This window comes from Hypomesus nipponensis, chromosome 14 (assembly GCF_054491055.1).
Source record: "Hypomesus nipponensis isolate SF chromosome 14, ASM5449105v1, whole genome shotgun sequence".
In the NCBI taxonomy this organism is placed as follows: Eukaryota; Metazoa; Chordata; class Actinopteri; order Osmeriformes; family Osmeridae; genus Hypomesus; species Hypomesus nipponensis.
In genome coordinates, this window is record NC_140374.1 from 9737064 (window position 1) to 9758168 (window position 21105).

General features: G+C 41.8%; 1 protein-coding gene across 1 annotated transcript in view; it reads left to right on the forward strand.

The window, feature by feature from the left end:
* klf13 (Kruppel like factor 13) overlaps positions 1 to 10708 on the forward strand; it is a 56965-nt gene extending 46257 nt beyond the window's left edge. The window contains exon 2 of the mRNA XM_084672490.1: positions 10398 to 10708. Within this exon, the coding sequence (XP_084528616.1) occupies positions 10398 to 10708 (311 nt within the window). The remainder of the gene's footprint in view (positions 1 to 10397) is intronic.
* Positions 10709 to 21105: the final 10397 nt, after the last annotated feature.

Here is a 21105-nt window from a genome sequence, read left to right on the forward strand (position 1 = left end):
GAAGCGTTTGTTCGTAGGATTAACGCCAGCTGCAGCAAACACTTACCCCAGCCCCGGTTTGGCTGTTTGTGACGGTGTTACGTCCCAACTGGTTCCCAATTTAACTAGTTCCCCAGCTGTGCGTGCACCTATCAGTCTGCCTCTATCACCGGATTTGTCACAAATTCACAAACATATTACTGGCGATTTTCAAGTTGGATCTCATATTTGCTGTGGCAAAAATAAAAGTAGGCCTATGGGCTACGTGCGCACTACATTAGACTACCATTCGCGACAAAATAAATGGAGAAAAAAATAAAACATTTGCAGACTCGCATGAAGTGGGATTCGATCGCACTAGAGCAAAAAGACGTGAACACGAAAGTGCGTTGATTTACACCGCGAGCTATACCAGCTCTGTAAGGTTAGCCAACTGGTTACGTATTTGTTAACTACGTTGGCCTTCAGGTAACATTTTGATTTGGCTTCTTCTAAATCAACTGGTTCCCATAGACACTACCCGAATGTAGGCTACTAATCACGTATTTGGGGTTGTTTGGAGGCTATAGCCATATTTACCACGACTTCAAAGCTCATTTTGACACCACATATAAAAAATTCATACTAAGAACATCGCTGCTAACCCAGACAATACGATCAAAATACACGTAACACAACATGGAAACATTTGTTTCCTATGCGATATGTGTAGCCTATGGCTGAGTGTTTCTTCACTGTATCTTTTGAAATCAATTCATTTCATAATTGTATATTCTGAACAAATGTAGTGAGCACTACATTACAGCCATTCACACCATAATAAATGGAAGCTAAGAAAATTAAAGATTTGAGTGGGATTTGATCCCATGAGCAAAAGCAGATGCGTTGCTATTATCCGTTGCATTACACTGCGAGTCACTGAGGCACATGAAAGTACTTGTCACTAATTTATTAAGTACGTTGGCCTTCAGGCAACATGTTGTTTTGATTCTTCTGAATCAACTAGTTAACGTAGACACTACCCGAATGTAGGCTACTCATCACGTATTTGGAGTTGTGTCTAGGCAATAGCCATATTAACCACGATATCACAGACTCTTATGACACCACATATTGCAAAGTAATACTTAAATCAACGCTGCATGATATAGAAACGTGGGCACAGACATGATCCTACTTCTGATAAACATGGCAAGGTAACCCTAACAGGTAACCAGCTGTTTTGGATGAACACCAAGCCAATAACCCCAAAAGATATGTGGTGTAATTAAGAGTCTGTGATATCGTGGTTAATATGACTATTGCGAAAAAACCCTTACCTGTTATAAAATCAGCGCAAAAAACACGGACTCGCGGGGCTTATTGCTTTTCTAAAACTGTTACTACAAATATTTGATATGGTTTCGTAAATAAAAACAATTAGAAACAAAATAGTTTAATAATAAACCGTTATTCTTCCGCCACTACAAAGTAGGCTATAGTTCCTACATAAATCGTTGCCAAGCAACAGCCAGATGGACACCTTTGCAGTGTTTTTTTTATTTGAAATATTCGATGCGCAGTAATATGGAATGTTAAAGAATGTTATGAGGACAACCTGTAAGGTTGAATGCTTAACAGCATTCTCACAATAAATATATATGTGAGATAACAATGGTTTGTGCTCGCCGAAGGCAAGCACACCCCAATAATATCAACGTATCAATGATACAAGAAACATAATTAATAGATAGACATATTTCTCTCCTGGACCAAAGGTTATGTGTCCCTTTGATTAATATTGCAAGGTGTAGATCAAACATTGTTTATTATATTCAGAACATTTTAAACAGTAGAAATAATAGAGTAATCATTGTCTTTAATTGTTGTTAACTGATCAGTGGTTTAAGGACAGACCTCTTCATTTGCTCGTGGCCTATGGCTAAGAAAACAACAGGAATGTTATCTGTCTTGAGATGCTGGTATCTGTTCATGGAACAGGTCATTGTTGTAGATTCTTGGATCTACTGCTGCTCACGTCAAACACTAATATCATCTCCAAAATTCACCAGATTCTTTCAGATTCCCAACCCCTTTTCATCTCTGGGCAAACTCAAATTCATAGGACAAACATTCACAAGAAGGATCGAGAGAGGGAGAAAGAGGGAAAGAGAACCAAGGATAAGCATTATATTTACCGACCCAGTGGCTCCAAAGAGAACAGTTGTATAACATGAGTACCTGTGACATAATCTCATCTTCCCAAAGGGGAGAAACGAGTGCTAGTGCTTAGGGAAGCAGGCATGATGTAACTCACTCTCCGGCTAACTGGGTCACTGTGTTTGTTAGAGGAAAGTGTCCTAATTATTCCCCCACCCCACTCCATCCCTGCTCTCGCCCGCTCTCAGAAAGACAGGCCACGCGCCACCCTGCAGCTAGATATACCGACCATCCAATCAGAGTGTCCGGCGTTACAGATGCCACGTTGCTGTGGCGGGATGGCTCTGGAACTGAAATCAAAGCGATTCAGGGAGTGGCTGACAAGATTCACTCTTTCATGGAGATGTGGACTGAATGATGCTGAATGCTAGAGTGTGTGATACTATCCCACTGTTGAGGGGCAGCGTCTACCTTTGTCTACCCTTGAGAACAAAGTGTTCTTTTTCCAAGCCTCCCTGTTGCTTCCTCTGATTGGATGGATGGCACTAACCAGAGACCCCTTGCCTGGTGTTATGAATGTGTTGTGTCCTCATGCTCTGCAATTGAATGTTAGGGCTTTCATTAAATTTCTTAAGAAAACAACACACGCTGTTATGTGGTAGGGGTGGGGCAAAATTATTCTCCTACTTCAGATCAGTGCAATTCTAACTGTAGTCAGTCCTCAGTGGACTGCTGTTGGTTTCCTGAAGCTTCTACTATGTCTGCACAGTTCCGGTCCGAGCACATTCGGCGCCCTATGCAAGAAGTATGAACAGCGCCCCCCTCCCCGGGAGTGCCCCCCCCCCCCCCCTCCCCGGGAGCGCCCCCCAACTGCAACACGGACATGTGACTTGGCTCCCTCTGCTGGTGGTGCGGGATGGTTAATTAATGGATGAACTACGGAATTTGCTGCCCCCCTCTTGATGCCGCCCTAGGCGGCTGCCTATGTCACCTATGCCTAGGACTGGCCCTGTGTCTGCATTACTGTTGTGGAGTTGCAGAGACTGAGTTTCTCAGCTCTAGTGCACAGTGAAATATTGATGTTGTTGGATCTTTTACACTGCAGCTTGCAGAGCACAGCTCTACATTTCAGCCCATAACTCACTTTGTAGTGTCCTGTCCAGCCACCCCAAGCTGTTTCTCTTCTTAATAAGACACCAAATCAGACACTGCTAAGAAAAGGCCTACATAGTAGATGGGCACCACAAGTGCCGGTAAAACTGATCTTCCCTCTGTAGCTTTAGGAACTACAAGCTAATCTTAGATTTAGGCCGAATCCCAATACTCTGTCTTACCCCTAGCCCTTATGTCTCGAAACTGAGGGGTAAGGGCTACATAACCCTAGGAGATGAGGCACCACTTGAAAAAACAATATTACATTTATGGGACTCCCTGGATGATCTGTCCACCATTGTTGCAGGTAGTGCAGTATTTACATACCCCTAGGTTTCAAGTAAGCTCCCGAGCTTACTTGGTTTTAGGGGGTGTATACCTGTTCGTGTTAGCCCTACCTCTCAATCAAAAAGAGTATTGGGACACCACTTACTCCCACGGGAACGCGCAAAACTAAGGGCCAGGGGTAAGGGGTAGGGGTAAGACAGAATATTGGGATTCGGCCTATATCAGTCTTTTTGTATATGCTCGGAGGAGGTTCAATCCAGGATGTTTAAAAAAAGGTTAAAAAAGCATGCCCTTTTTTGTTTTTATATGTGCATTGTATCTGTGTGTGTGAAAAACGGCATGAGAATGTCTTTTTCTTTGTGTATTTGTTCTACTGTGAGAAGGGAACAGGGCATGGGAGGGTGTGCGTTTCATGTGAAACTGCTATATAGGGTGAGAGTTTTTTTAAAATGAGTTTGCAGGCATGTGTGAGATATGCGTACGTGTGTCAATGCCCATGTGTGCACGTAGCGTGTATGCACCCCGTCCTGGAAGGAAGGGAGGAGAGGTGGGCTGGGTGCTGTTGGGCTCAGATGAGTCTGTCTGGGGATGAGGTGAGATGCCTGAGCCCAAGATGCAGACTGGAGCTGTCTAGACTTGCCATGTCTGGAGTCTGTCTGCTTTGGTAACCAGGAGGAAAGGGAACCCCCCCTACTGATCGCAGAGTTGCTGTTTTGTTTATATAGTACTGGCATCAGGTACTAAGAATCTTTGAAGTTACCCACAGGTAAACCACAAAGAAAAGGCAGCAGTTTGGCAGACTTTGCCCACATGTGCAACAGTACTCCGTCATCCCATTTACTGTATAAGCTTCTAGCTCTCCTTTCCGTTTATTGTATTTTTCCGACATTCTCTGTTAGGCAGATATGATCCTATCCCAAAAGGAACATTATAAAAGCCATACTTCCTGCAGCATCAGTAAACAGCACTGCTGTAGAGTCACAACGTTGGTAAAATTAGAATGCTGGGTTAACTATTGTCAGGCAGAAAATTACTTAGACAGAACTAAAGGGACTACTGTATTAGCTGTATTGGCCATTGAATGCAGTATACTGGATTTAGACTCGATCCATATGAAAATCTTAGGAAACCACACCAAGATATATAGGACCATCTGGCTTTTGATACATTTGTGTCAAAGCCTACTTTAACTTCCCATGGAGGAGGAAGGGTATAATTTCCTAAGCGTAGAGTCACAAATAGTTACATGTTGGAACATGGGCAGGGGAACTATTCTGAAAACTATTAGCATCTGGAGTGTAGCTAATTAAACTGTGTCTGGTTCCTAACTTCAAAATCAGTGTTCTGGACAAAACCCCCAAAAAGATTCAGTTGAGGCCCTTTGTGTCACTTTCCCAACACATAATTTGTGTTTGTGTGGTGTTGATGTGTGTGACAGATTCCTCAGACAAAATGTCTTCCATTTAATTACATCTGAAAAAAGGCACATTGTACAAGCCATCATTTTGATCGTACGGTAGCTTAGTTTGATGATGGTGAGCAAAGATAAGGAAGACGGATGGTTTTGAGCTAGTGACATGGCTAATTTCTCCCACAATGTGAATTGAAGCGTTCATTTTACAGATTAAGTTATTGGACTTTATGTATACATTTCCTGCATTCTGGTGCATTTACCACAACTATTTACCATAGTTGTTATACATACTGAGGGGCTGGACATTAAAATATTTTGAAAACTAAACTTCCCAATAAGCAATGGGACATCTTCAACTACCTGTCACCTTTCAGCACTCACCTCAGCAACAGAGCTGTCTCCACTGCCCCTGCATGCTGCCCCTGCCTCTGACTCACTCTCAACCACCTATATTAGGAGACATGGAGATGCATTGAGCATTCATTCATATTGATAATTGAAATAAGCTAATGTAGATCATTCATATGAAGATTTCTGAGATGTAAATCATGTTATCAGCATATCAAATTCACAATAGGTTTAGCCAATAAATAAAAACTTGCGGACTATCTAACTAAATAGTATGCTATATCCCCGGAACAACAGGCCTCCAGACCTGGCGCCATACAATTGTTAGCGACACACGATTTTTTTACGGATAGCCTAATGTAGGCAATTCAGCTCATTATAATTTACGCTAAGAAAAAAATACAAGTTTTGAGACTGCTTAACGATCCGATTGTTAATCAAGCACGGAGGCAGACGTTGTAAATATTCTAGCCCAGTGGTTCTCAAACTATGGTATTGTGTACCACTGATGGTACGTGTGCCCCCTTCTAGTGGTACGCGGAGGTATCTTAGAAATATTTAAATACCTTAACCATGATATAGATGAAATGTAATTTTAAGTTAAGTTTTGCTTTCCTTATAATATTTTAGTTTCGAAACAAAAATAAATGTTGGCCCGTGCAACTACCTGACGGTTCTCGGGTAGTGGCTCATGCAAACATCCACGATAATTACTGCGCGAACTGTGTAGCTCAATAGGGCAGGGCTTCAGACTGTGACCAAATGGTTGCATTTTGCGACCAGTTTTAAGACAGTGCAAGCATTGTTTACAAGCACTTAAGCAGGTGCGACCTATATGGAGCTAAATCAGGGCCAAATGTTTTGTTAATTCAAAAAAAAAAAGAGTTTTGGTCGAAAACTTGAAAAATAAAACCATGTAAAAATTTCGATTGAATTCTGGAATTATTGTTAAGAAGTAATTAATTCATTTTTCACTTTCATATTTTCACATAGTTTCACATTTCATGTTTTCATTTTAAGGTTTAAGGTTTTTTTTTTCAGTTTCAGTTTTGGCCCCGATTTTGCGTAGGGGACGTGGCTTCAACTCAGAGGCGGGAATTATGAGTGACAGCCTAACAAAGAGGCAGAAGACTCGGCAGTCGGCATGGCGTCCGCTCTCTTCCATAGCTGGCAAGAACCTGGCCTGTATAGACTACATCTTATTATATTATTTCCTGTGTGTGTGTGCCTATATTTTGTTCTTATTTATATTTATAAGAATGCTGTTTGGTGTTGGTGGCAAATAATAATTATTGGCTGTTATTTAAAGGTGGTTGAGGTGAAAATTTCCCCTCAAATACATTTGAAGCTTCGTTATCGTGAATCTCCGTAAAATCAGAGTCTGAATGATGACATATAATGGATAGAGTTAAAAGGTGTGTTCGACTTCATGCAGCGCCAGCGGTGCCACCTTTAATCTGAGAATGCCATTGGCTGCGTAAAGTCAGCCGGGCTGCAGGCGGCTGCAGACGACGCTGGCGCTGCATGAAGTCTAACGCACCTAATGAAGTTCTGCGTGTGATAGAGCATTTTCTGTTGATAGAAATGAATGGGAGGAATTTGAGTATAAACAGCACACAAAACAGAGATTTGGCGTTTAAGGCACGCAAAATAGATGTGTAAACCCGTGTCATAGATATGCAGAAGTATGAGACAGGGTTGGTGGAGCGGACGCCATGCCGACTGTTGATTCTTCTGCCTCTTTGTTAGGCTGTCACTCATGCAGTGAACGGGACTGCACCCGACTACATCAAGTCTCTCCTGCAGCCTTACACCCCCACTGCCACCTACGGTCTTCTTCAGACAACCGCTTGGTGGTCCCACCGCTCAAGACCGCCCAGTCCCAACACAAGCTCTTCTCCTGCCTGGCCCCCCAGTGGTGGAATCAACTCCCCACCTCCATCAGAGTCACAGACTGTCTCTCCACCATCAAGAGAAGGCTCAAGACACACTTGTTTCGGGAGCACAACGGTACTTAGGAATGGTTTGCTCAACCCAATGCTAGTTTCCTTAAGGATCTGAATGACTTGCTTAGACTGTTGCTCTTATTGGTTAGTGGTAGCTGATTTAAACTGTTGTATTCTATTTTAGTTAATCCTATTTTTATTGCTTTCCTACAGGTACACTTGCACTTAGAGATTCATGTTGTTTAATTGTAACTTGCTTAACTACATGCTCTTATGGTTTCTTCCCTTTAGCACTTAATTTTTGGTTGTTCACAGTATGTACTTCTTGTTTTTCGCTACCCGCAATGCTATGGGGCTATCTTGTTGTTATTATCAGTGACCTATGCACTTTGTAAAGCTCTCTCTTGGAAGTCGCTTTGGATAAAAGCGTCTGCTAAATGAATAAATGTAAATGTAAATAATTCCCGCCTCTGAGTTGAAGCCATGCCCCCTACGCAAAATCGGGGCCAAAAGTCTGAAACTGAAAAATAAAAAACCTGAAACTGAAAAAAACAACCTGAAACTGAAAACAAATTTTTGAATCTGAAAACGTGAAACTATCTGAAAATATGAAAGTGAAAAATGAAAATTAATAACTTATTCAAAATAATTGTAGAATTTAATCTAAATTTTATTCAACCTGAAAAAAAAATTGGTACACTTATTTTTTTCTTTGAATACAGTGTTTTATTTTTCAAGTTTTCGAAACATACATTTTCAATGTCAAGCTTTAGTTTTTCGACGAAAGATTTTTTTCTTCGAATAAACAAAACATTGGCCCTGATTCAGCTCCATAGACCTACAAATTTGTAATTTATTGAGCGTGCACAACGTCAGCACCCGTTAGCAACGACGCAGAGATAAGACGTCCTAGTACAGCGATATCAGTGAGCCCTCAGCATTAGTACCGTAACTAAAAGTCTTGGAAAGTTGAGGCTATTTTTCTCTAGGGTACCTATAAACCTAGCTAAAAGTCTTGGAAAGTTTAGGCTGTTTTTCGCTAGGTTCCTATGAACATGTCTTAATCTGCCTAAATACTTATTTAGCATTAGCATTGTTAGCTACTGCATCCCTGCCTGTATTTGCGTTGTTGTGCTGTTATAATCAGCAAGTATCGTGTCGTGGTATAGGAGGACTGTTCAAAAAGCGCTGCATCATACATTTAAGTCATTTAGCTTAGACTTGCATGTACAGTACGTAATGTCACACTAAATAAGGTATTTAAACTCAAGTTTGTGTGGTGCGTCGCTGTCAGTTGTAAAAATGTCTGTAAAAAACTGACCCATCTGCAACCGACGCAAGCACACATTAATTTCCTCAGAAATTGTACCCTCTGTACATTAATAATTATTTTGCAGGTCTATATAAGGTGTACCCCAAATTTTCTGCTTGCGCTCAGAAAACATTCAGTCAGGGGCTACTGTGCTCTAGTAAAAAAAGTTTGTCTGGAGCCCAATAGGGTATACGCTACTGCATATTAAAGTTGGTCATAATGGTGGTACTTGGAAAGTTCAATATTTTCTGAGGTGGTACGGGGTGTGAAAAGTTTGAGAACCACTGTTCTAGCCCAAACCTAGGACATATGGGTTTGATGTGAGGCAGATAGGGATTTCCACACAAAATGTTTGGCCATTATTTGAGCGCAAAATAGTTTTGGGAGATTTATGTAAAATAAACAGCGGTTTTTCAATCGGTAAACCTTGTCTAGTGATGCCATCACTCCGGCCCTGCTCCTATCCATCCTCCCTGACGCGCATCGTTACGGTTGGGCCGCCCGGCCCAGCATTCGGTAGCCTATCTGAGAAAACTTTTTAGAAAAGACGAGCTAAGGACCCTACCAACTCTATTTGGGAGAGGATAACTCCCTCACATGGTACAACCAGAGAGGCTCTGGTACGACCCATGCAGAAGCTGCAATGTCATGTCAGAAGGTCAGTGGTCCACGGACCACACTTTGAGAACGACTGGTTTAGTAGCCTAATAATTATGTGGGCTACATTACAAATTAGCATCTCCCAAAAGCATGACTGGACAGTTCAGAAATGGTCAAATGTGTGTTCAAACCTGTAGTCTTTTCCACAGGTCACATGTAAGCTTTCAGAAAATACATGGTTTCGGTGGTTGAAACAGTTTCCCTAAATGGCACAGCCCAAAAATGTATCAGCCATATACTCCATTTACCAATATCGAATTTATTATGCATGGGCAGCATACTTGGAGAGAAGGACGTGTCTCTTGTCTCATTAGATAACATCCTGAGGGTATAAGCCAGGGGCGTAGCCGCGGGTAGGCCTGGGTAGGCACAGGCCAACCCAATTTGTTCTAAGGCCTACCCAAAAACGAAAATATCTCCGAAAAATTATGCACTGGGTGCACATTGCAAAGTAAATAATAAAACAACTGAAAGGATGCCTGCCTTGTTTTGAAGGGAGATAGGCTAGCTAGCTTTAGAGTGCGCTTTGGATAGGCTCTTAAATGTGTTGCTTGGCAACGAAAGATGCTTTTGCATTTTCACAAGGACGCGCATCTTAACCAGGCGTAGCTACGACCGTGGTCTGTCCAGCTTGGTGCACTTGGAGTAAATTCAAATCACAAAGTCGGACGTAGCTAAGACCAACGTAGGAGATAAGACCAACTTTTTTACGCCCAGCTGGTGGACTTGATAACTTGGCTATCTGTTTGCAAGAGATAGAGAAGGTCAAAAAACTGCAGTCTTGTTCAGCTGGCTTGGTCTAGTCTCTGATAATTACTGTTAGTAATGACTGGCAGTGTTCATGACTTGTCTCTTGTCACCTTAACACCCTCCATGGAAAACTTATTTCTGCTGTAAGCAGTCATTAAAGCTAGACTGTGTCGCATTTTGTCTACCGTTTTCATGATCCATTGAAAGAAAAACATATCTAACTGTTCTTGTTTGGCATGTAGCAGAGAAGTGTGGTTTCTTTCAGCTCCTTTTTGGTCAATCAGTCTTTCACAGTTATAAGTAAATGGTCGACCCTCTAATCTGTTCATGTTTAAACCATATTGATATATTACTTTATTAGTGACGAGTAAATACTGACAGCTAATTCTCCTTTCCTCCTGTATTGTAGGTGAGCGTCCTTTCCCCTGCACCTGGCCAGACTGCAGCAAGAAGTTTGCCCGTTCGGATGAACTGGCACGCCACTACCGCACGCATACGGGGGAAAAAAAATTTGGCTGCCCACTTTGCGACAAGCGCTTCATGCGCAGTGACCATCTGATGAAACATGCTCGCCGTCATTCAAATTTCCAGCCTGGCATGCTGAAAAGGTCTCATGGAGGGGCTGGTAGCAGCGCCACGCATCCTGGATCACTTAGCGACTACAGCCGCTCTGATGCCTCCAGCCCCACCCTCAGTCTCAGCCCAGCCAACTCGCCTTAAACCCAGATGCACTTTCCGCCTCCTGCTCCTGAGGCCTGTCTTCTCCTCATAGCACCGGTGTTGCACAGTCGTTAACAACGCTCCTTTGCTAATCCCGCTCTGGCTGTGGTGTACCATAATGTACATAACTGCTCGTTGTAGTGCAATTCCTTGTTTTAGCCTAAGGTAATGCCTTTCCCAGATGGCAATATTCACATCCTGTACAATATGTATTTTTCTAGCTACTGTCCATGGCAAGTTGTCCCTTGTGTTGTATTTCTCTTTTTCATCTAAGGTTTAGAAGAACAAAAATGAAAAAAAAAAAACTGACTGACAAGTTGATTGAATCATTTTAGAAGAAACGGGTGATGGGAAGAGGTATACAAATACACCTCAGGACTCAAGATAGTTGCTTCTTCTAAGTACTCACCTTGACTGCACAATACAAGCATCAATTTAGTCTGAAATTCAACAGAGGTTGAATTTTGTGCCCTGCTCAGGGATGGCCTTGTTAGGTTGCAAGAATGAACACGATGAAGAGAAACATACATTAAGCAGCCTTCCACTCAACCAGATTTGCACTCTTTCCTTTAGTTATTCACCTTTAGGAGAACTAGGTTCAGTCTCAAAGTGAATAGCTGCTTGTGGGATGCAGACGTTTCCTTTGTGGAGGGCCACGCCAGGCAGCGGTAAGGAGGGAAGTGGGCAGGGTGTCTGGTTCTACCTGAGATTGTCTGTAGAAAGATATAGTTAAAATGGTGAGGATGGAACTCAGATGAAATGGCATTGTGTTGTGAGAATGGAAAAGACGTGTGCTTAATATCTCCTGCAAACAAGAATATCTCCTGGTTCTTTAGCTCTGTGTTCTGCCATTTGAACTGATTTGATTTCTAAAGGTTCAAATCAAATCGACAAATGATGTCATGCATAATTGATGTCAACCAGCAATGAGAAGATAGTGAGTGCTGGAACACTCACATTCAAAAATACATCTACGCCTCCCCCCTACACACACACACACAAATGGAGAAAATCCAGTTTCAATGCAACTGTTTTTTTAAAAGCACCATGCAGTGATCAACACTAATATTTCACGCAATAATACAGAGAAAGGGACTCATACTGCATATGAAAGGAATTGCAGCCCTTACACAAGCGCATGGAGAAATCACCAGAGACAGGAGTGAAAGAGGGTTATATTCTCAGCCAGTCTTTACTAGGCCTAAGCCTGGCTGTTGGCAATCTCTCAGGTAGAACCAGACACCCTGCCCACTTCCCTCCTTACCGCTGCCTGGTGTGGCCCTCCACAAAGGAAACGTCTGCATCCCACAAGCAGCTATTCATAGCCCACAGGAGGAGTGGCAAAATGCCATTCCTTTGGAGTCCTCCTTGCCTGGCTGGCTCTACCTGCCTATCAGTTGATACAGAGAAAGTGAGAACAGCGCAGAGCCCACAGCACTCAAACCACTAGGAGGCCCTAACCTGACCACCAGCGGATAAATGTAGGCCAGGATGTTACAGAGCATGCCGGACCAGGTCAAAGCAGGGATGGGTTTTGGCCAGTGGGGAACACCAGATAAGTATAAACAAAACGGCTGTCTGTAAGAGGCAAAAGACTGGACAGGTTCAGAGGTCCCTTGATAAAGAGACAAGGTTTGTCACAGGCTTATCAGTCCAACAGATGAGACAGTCAGAATCCCCATCTCCACTCTTCCTCCCCTCCCAACAAACATGGATGGGTATCTGTAGAAGGAGAAAAAGAGCTGAGAAAATAATATTACCTAAACATTATCCAGCTTTATCCTGAGCATAGAGTACTTCCCAAAATACTGTGAGGAGACATTTGAAGTGCACACAGACCAGAATACAACGCTTCTGTAACTGTAGAGCTTTGAAACAGTTGCTTTCAAACTCTGAACCAGTGCAACCGAAATGACAGCATATTGGACAAGATTAAGTGTTCTGATGTTCCTTGAGAAAGCTGACTTCTGTTCACTGACACAGACATGCATCCCTAATTCAGGATAAAGGCACTGTTGATCTTCCTGAAAAAGATCACCAAAGTCCAAACTCTGTCAGTCCATGTTATACACGTGTACTTTCAATGCTGAATCACCAGGGTAGAGAATTATCTCATCCTACTCCCTTTAAACGTGCCTAGAATTCTACCCATCTCTCATGTGACCATTCAAAATGCAGTACCCTTGTCCTATAGCCCCCATCCCTTTGTCATATATGCTCCCTAAGCCCTTTTTTTCTTCTGTAAATTAGACCTAGCAGACTGGTAGCCAGACTGGTATATGGGTATAGAGTTTTTCAGCCAAAGAAGCAGGTTTAGGACTCAGAATAGCAGCCCTTGTCCCTGGGTGTCCCTACTGGGCCGGTCTCTCCACTCACTGAAGAAAGGCACACATAATATCCCACTCTATCACATCCTTCAGAAAGAAAACATCCCTTATTTAGATCAAATTAATGGGTATGTTCAATGGGCCACTCACTTGAAGATTAATCTAAATAGTTTCCAAGCTGCAAGATGACACGTTGAATGCCATTGTTCAACTGCAAGCTCCCAGTGAAAGACTATGTGAGCAGGCATGTCTCATTCTAGTTAGCTGTCTCAGTTCCAAATCCATTGTGCAAGTTTCTGCATATTTTTCCCATCACACCATATATTTTTTTTACCTGCTATTTAGTTAACTTGGTTTGCAGCACAATTATTTCAACATATTGAATTCCTATGATGCATTTTAAAGTTAACATTTTACTGTTGTCTAGAAGGTCTTAAATTCTATTGTACAGCACATACACAGAAATAAACAAATCCTATTGTTGTGAGACTGTCACTTCCTTGTCAAACAGGGTACATGAATAATTTCTTAATCTTAATCTGCACATTTACCTCAGGATCAAAGTCAGCAGGGCAAATTTGGACTGTTTGCCTATTTTAATCAGTTAATAATCAATGCACGGATACAGCATCTACCAGCCTTTCTGGTGCTCTTGAGTGCTTAATCATTACTGCTGGTCAGTGGTTAACAAACACTGGTGACACAAAGACCTCAGAGCAGACCAAGCCCTTTCCTGTTTGCTTGTACCTTCAGTACCTACAACCCAGTCTGTCTAGAAGACACTGGTGCAATGGAGATGTTCCCTGTGGAACGCCCCTTTGAAATACCTTCCGTCCTGTAGTGTCAATGGATATATACAGAGCTCTTACTATTATACTGAGATCAAATACAAGATGGTGGTAAATCCAGTTTATCCATCTTTGCGCATTATCATTGACATGCACAGGCAACTGTAAATCTCTGGACGTTGTGTTTTAGACAAGTTTCTTTTGTGTTCACTGTACCAAAACTACTTGAAATGAAATATGAGAGGCCATCGAACACATACATGTCCAGTTTTACTGTACTTGCTTTGTCAACAAAACAACATTCATATTAATTCTACAGAATGAGGTTTATAGACCAGGGGCATAGCCAGAAAAATATTTTTGGGTAGGCCTAGAAAATGTACTTTGCGATGTACACCTGGTGCATCATTTTTTGGAGATATTTTCATTTTTGGGTAGCCCTTAGAACAAATTGGATAGACCTGTGCCTACCCAGGCCTACCCGTGGCTACGCCCCTGTTATAGACTCCAAGTTTCGATCATTTAATGTACATATTATTCCTGTATTTTGTTGTATTTTCCTTTTTCTTTGTTCAAGTTTCATTTAAATATTATTTTAACCATTGATTTGAGAGTGTCACGGCATTATGTTATTGTTGCTTTTTTGCTATGCTGTCAGTTTTTTTTCCTCACTTTTCATACAAGGCACCCTTTTTTCAAATACACTGAATGCTCCATGATGGTATCTGGACGAAGTGTTGTACTTGTGCTAGGATAGATAGAACAGAGGAGTAAGGGGAGGGGTTGGCAAAGCAGGGCCTGAAGATAAAAAAGTAAAATCTTCCGACCTTTAAATCATGTTAGAGAAGTGTGGAAGTAATGTTCTTATATTTACTGTAGTTAAAAGTGTTTCATAACCATCGAGACCACAACATTGTGAGTTAGTCATGTAGATGTTTGTCATTTTAATTTCAATATCTGTGATGCTTGATGTTTTATGTAGTTTATCCAAAATTCATATCTGTCTTTAAAAGATGAGTTACTTAAGCCCAAGAAGTTATTTGACTTCATATCTTTTTCATTCATCTAATGAATTGGCTAATGTTAACTCCATTAACTTAATTTTTGGTTTATTTGTCTTTGTAAACTAACGCTTCATTTTAACTTATCCACAACAGAGGATGTATGTATTTTGTGGGGTAGCCTATGTACAGAATAAATATTTGTTTTAAATCATACATCAGACATGAACTCAATCACCTGTTGGATGGTGTCATGACTCGTGATTGGTGCTTGATCACAAATTAAAGCATGATAGATGTTACTGTATGCCAAATGCATAGTGGTAATTCCATGCAAGTGCTATACAACTTCAAGGATGCAAAATACAAACTAAAATGACTTACTGTACAGTTTTGTCTGCTCATTGTCAACATTATTTGGATTGTATCTACACATGCATTCATTTGTTATTTAATTAGTTTTACTATATTATACAGGAACAATGTAAAATAGTTTGTTACTGGTATTTCTAACATAACCAATCTTTATTACAAATGAATGCCCGACCATTCCAAAGGATTGCAAATGGATTTGTTATAAATGTGCTGCTTGCGTCAAACCAATGCACCAATGCTTCATGTTTTTGTATGTTTTTGTCATTATACTGTTAGTTTGTTTTACTTTGTGTACTACACACGGTACATTTCGCAACCTTTCCCTATTCTTTCTTTTACATTTTATATTGGGGACCGCGACTGTCAAAGCAGAAAGCTATTCCAGTTTAGGCATTCTCTCTGAGAAGTTTGGCCCCCTTTTTTAGATCCTTAAACTAGTTAGCTTGTCTTCTCACCAAGTGTTAAAAAAATTGTTGATTGAAGGGTTCAAATGCTTTTTTAAATGGGTTTTCAGGGTTGAGATGGAGTATGACAGCCATGATTAAAAAAACCTGGTTGAACAGTGAGGGAGACCAGCCTCTTGGACTTCTCAGACAGACAGACAGACAGACCTAACCTAATGTTGCTCTTCCTCAGTTTAAAGTCATTACCAAAGGCTTAAAGAAACGTATGAATGTTATTCCATTGGTTGGTTAGTCCAACCAGTTTTGGACTCTAATGATTGACTGCATATTTGTTGACACACCATAGGTGTTTATTAACACGTGTCATTGACAACAAGTAACTTTCTTCTCTTGCGTCGTCTTTTTCTGATGCGAACAAACTATGGATGTGTCAGTGAAAGGACTTAAACAAAATAAAATATGGAAATGGATAAATGTATAGCTATATATCGGATTGTTGCTGACTTGAGGCATGGCTGTTGATCATCCCTATTGTCACCTTTCAGTGATTAAGTGTTGTGGCCCCACTGCCTGAACATGCACTGTGCAGCATACAAACCGGACTACACCAGAGACAACCGGAGAGACAGACTATCCATGAGGTAGATGCCTTATGAGGAACAAAACAATACTTTGGTGATTTATCCCATAGATTCACAGTGGAAGACTATAGGATATTGTGGCATTATGTAATTAGCCAGTCAATGTTTGTTCAGCGCCTTTCATTGTTATTAATACCCCTGCTACTCTTAGTGTAATAGTGGTGTATATGAAAAAGAGCCTGAAAAGGCCTTAGGGCCCTGTATGTTTCTCTTCTGCTCATCACCATGAAATGCCTGTTGTAGTAACTTCATGGTGCTGATCTTCTCCCTCAGCACCAGGTTTTCTCTGTAAAATATATCTTCTACTCAACTATGGCCAGTTCATACATCATGACCTCATCTACTTGACTGCTGGGTATCAACCAAATCACTACGCTGAAGTATTACAGTTGTACAGTTCCATGGATTCCACCGACATTGTCGTGCTGGTCAATAGTTGCTCTGCTGTATCTTTTTAAGACCTTATTTTGTACATGTTAGACAATATATTGTGACAATGTCCTATGCAAATATGAAAATTAACATAATTTGTTGAACAATGTATGCTGTCATAACTTGTGTGCATGAAATAGTGAAGTTTACATTTGGAAATAAATTCATAAATAAGCGCCAATCGACTGTTTGTGCTCCTTATATGTGTAGCATAAATTCCTCCACAAGTAGACATGTCTAGCGTGTTACACTGTATTTCCTAAATTTTGAATAATTTTGAAGAGGGATGTGTCAGTTTCCTTTGCAGGAGATGCTCCTCCCATAGATCTTGTTGTTGTAGAATTAATATGTCAGTCAACAGGAGACACAGCACTGTGCACCGCCCTCATGTCAAGATGGTGAAAAACAGTAGGAACTCGTCAGACAACATACCCAGCAAAATATATCAACTATGCACAACGTGGCATACAAAACTGATATCTGTGTAGTTCTCTGTGTCATTTCTTGATAACAGGGCTATACAAATAAAATTGTATTTGATTATGATTTGATAATATTAATAATACATATAATAATGAAATTAGCTTTCTCAGCCTAGAAGCATTGACAAAAACTGTTGGGACTGACCTGACTTGTGACCCAGTGCAACACAAGCAACAGGAAGTACACCTTGTTCCCTCATCGCACCCATGCAAATATTTATGGAAACTGGTGAGGCAATAATAATGGGCAGGGCAAAATTCAATGGATTTCTTCCTTATTGCATGGAACACAATGTAGCCATAGTTCACATGACTGTGAGAATCAGAATTTGGTTTATTACTCAGACACGGAATTTACTGTGGCAGGAAGGTGCATACAATAAACATATACGGATCTTAAATTAAAAAAGCAGGAGAAGTACAATAGTCTAACTAATTCTAAGAACTAAACAATGTAAAATAGAAAATAGAAATATATATAAAAATACAAATAAGAATGGAGCAACAGCAGCAGATAGACAGAAACTGTTCTTATGGCATGAGGTTTTTGTCCTGATGGACCTCAGCCTTCTGTCAGAGGGGAGTAGCTGGAACAGAGTGTGTCAGGGTGGGAGGAGTTGGCCACAATCTTCCTTGTTCGGCTCAGAGTCCTAGAGGTGTGCAGGTCCTCGAGGGTTGGTAGATTGCAGCCAATCACCTTCTCAGCAGCTTGTATGATACGCTGCAGTCTGCTCTTGTCCTTGGGAGTGGCAGCAGCATACCAGATGGTGATGGAGGAGGTGAGGATGGACTCAATGATGGCTGTGTAGAAGGGCACCATCATTGTCTTTGGCAGGTTGAATTTCTTCAGCTGCCGTAGGAAGTATATCCTCTGTTGTGCTTTCTTGGTGAGGGAGCTGATGTTCAGTTCCCACTTGAGGTCCTGGGAGAGGATAGTGCCCAGGAAGCGGAAGGACTCCACAGTGTGGACTGGGGTGCAGCTGTTGGTGTACAGGGAGAAAAGCAGAGGGGAAAGGACGCAGCCCTGAGGAGATCTGGTGCTGATGGACCGGGAGTCAGAGACGTGTGTACCCAGCTTAAAGCACTGCGTCCTGTCAGACAGGAAGTCTGTGATTCACCTGCAGGTGGAGTCGGGCACGTTCAGCTGGGAGAGCTTGTCCTGAAGCAAAGCGGGGATGATGATGTTGAAGGCAGAGCTGTCCACAAACTGGTGTAGGATGCCGGGGAGTCTAGGTGCTGGAGGGTGAAGTGAAGGGCCATGTTAATTGCATCGTCTACAGACCTGTTGGCTCTGTAGGCAAACTGCAGGGGGTCCAGGAGAGGGTCCGTGATGGCTTTGAGATGGGCCAGCAATAGTCACTCAAAATACTTTATCCATTACCACAGAGGCATCAGGTCTTTAGTCGTTAAGTCCTGTTGGCCTTGGCTTTTTGGGCACAGGGATGATGGTGGAGGGCTGGTACATGGCATGTCTCCAGGGAGGTGTTAAAGATGTTGGTGAACACTGGAGACAGCTGGTCAGCACAGTGCTTGAGGGTGGCAGGAGAGACAGTCTGGCCCAGCTGCTTTGCACGAGAAGACCTGGGGTCTCATTTATAAAACTGTGCGTAGGATTCTTACTAAAAGTGTACGTACGCCCAAAGCCTAAAATGGCGTACGCACACAAAAATGCAGATTTATAAAACCGTGCGTACACACATCTGTACGCAATGTTCCCTTTATAAATCGCATATTACCCACAAGTGTGCGTATGTGAATCAGCAGTGTACCCCACCCTGAACACGCCCATTTTTAACCATAAATAGTCAATGTAAAGCACCTCATGAATGCTAATCTAGTATCTCATCAAGACCCTGGCATGCGATTGTTCTTTACGATGAATCATGGCGCATGACAACTTCTCAGACACAGTTGCCTATTGGTGGAGCCTGTGCGAGTGGCGTAAACTGCCAGTGATACCGCAAGTCGAGAAACAGGATAACTAGGACATGGAGTGTAATGATTGCGCGGGAGCTTAACGACTGTATTCAGGGGCGGTTTTAGTCATTTTTTCATGTCACGTGGGGGGCGCACGAGCATCTAAAAAAAAAAAAAACTGTGCAGTTTTCTCTTATCTATTGTTTCACTTTGTGGGGAATTGGCATATTGGCGCCCCCTTCAGGCAGCTGCAGGCATCCCTGCTTGCTGAGACGGTGCCATACAGCATTTCCCTTTGTTGCCTCTGCCAGGTAGTAGCAGTCCTCGTTCCGTTGAGGGGCGGCCGACGGGGTAGGGGGCGGCACAAGATTTATTTGTGCATCATATTTGTGGACAATATGATGGTGAGACAGCGCTGAATTTTGATTAAAAATATGAGTTGATTGTACAAGTTGTTTATGGAACAATTATCACTCAGTACAAGCTCAAATAATACTGCCGGATTAAATCTTCATGATAATGATGAAATCGAGTGAAAAAAAACGTGTGTGAGGAAAACGAAATATATAAATATTACGAGTAATTGTTCTTCCCACATTTACTTTTTGCAGTCTGACTACATTACGGTCATCTTCGTCGCCAATTCCAACTGTTTCCTAAATGTGCGTAGGCCTACGGGATGGTCAGAGTTTACGTGGAGGACCGCACATTCTCCCGTCAACTTTGTTTTTTATAAATCACAATCTTTGCGTGGAAAGTGGCGTACACACATTTTCAGCCTTGTTTTGTGCGTATGCAAGCTTTATAAATTTGACCCCTGAACAGTGTCCCAGTATCCACCAGTACACCACACCAAGCCAGCACCACATACAACCTAGCAGCCTTAGCAATGCCTATACGGAGGGCTGAGTGTTGTGATGGTGTTATCTCAGCATATTAGCCTACTTTGAAAACCTTTTGTGCATTTTATATATAGGTAAACATTAAATAGCTGTTAAACTGATTATACATGTTATACAACATTTTGTAAGCAAAGACTGCACACCCGTAGGCATCAGAGGGTCCTTGATTGTTGCCACGGTACTGTTGTCAGGGAAAGTACAAAATTGCTATTGGACAATCAGAAAAGCAAATCTGTCTATTGTGTTCCACCTTCTGTAAACTGAGTCATAGGTCAAGCTGCAACATTCTTCAAGTTTTCAATTTCAAGTTGAAATGTTTTGCCGATTGTAACAAGAACAGGTACAGGCCCCATGGCAGACTGTACTTTTTCACACCAGCATGGTTCTCAGGTTTTCACAGGGTACATGTGCATGGTTAGATGCCAGGGGCAAAGTTAAGACAGTTATATGGGATTAATAGAAGCTGTTCTGACTTGGGCTTGGTGGGTGGAGTTATCTCACCAAAAAGCTTTGTAAATCTATAAGGTACTGTTATCAGTGAGTGGTGGAATGGAATTGTTAAAGACAGAAACATTGATGGATGGAAGCAGATTGAGGGGGGAGGAGGGGGGAGAGTGGGTTGTGGAATTACCCAGTGTTTCAGCCCAGACACTCAGACTGGACGTGGGAGCCGGTGTGCTGTGCTGATGCTGCTGCCTGACCTGCTGTGCGAGGATACCCCTCCATCCTCCTGTGTGGGCATGGCTGACTGGGAACTGACTCACAGAACAGAGAGGGAGAGAAGGATAAACAGAGAAATAGATAGAACAAGAGACATATGCAAGGCAAGGCAAGTTTATTTGTATAGCACATTTCAACAAGGCAATTCAAAGCGCTTCACATAAAACCATCAAAATATAATGCCAAAGAAAACAAGGTTAAAAACCATTAAGAACATTCAATAGAACATTAAATACATTTAAAAAGCAAGAAACAGACAGGCATGCCAAACTCCTCACCTTTAGGTGAGACTCACATTTTTGAAACAGAAATGGGTAACCTGGTAACAAAATATAAAAAATGATGTCTATTGGATGTGAGTTAGCTTTACAGTAAGTGATGCTTTTCACTTATAGAAAAGAAAGTAGT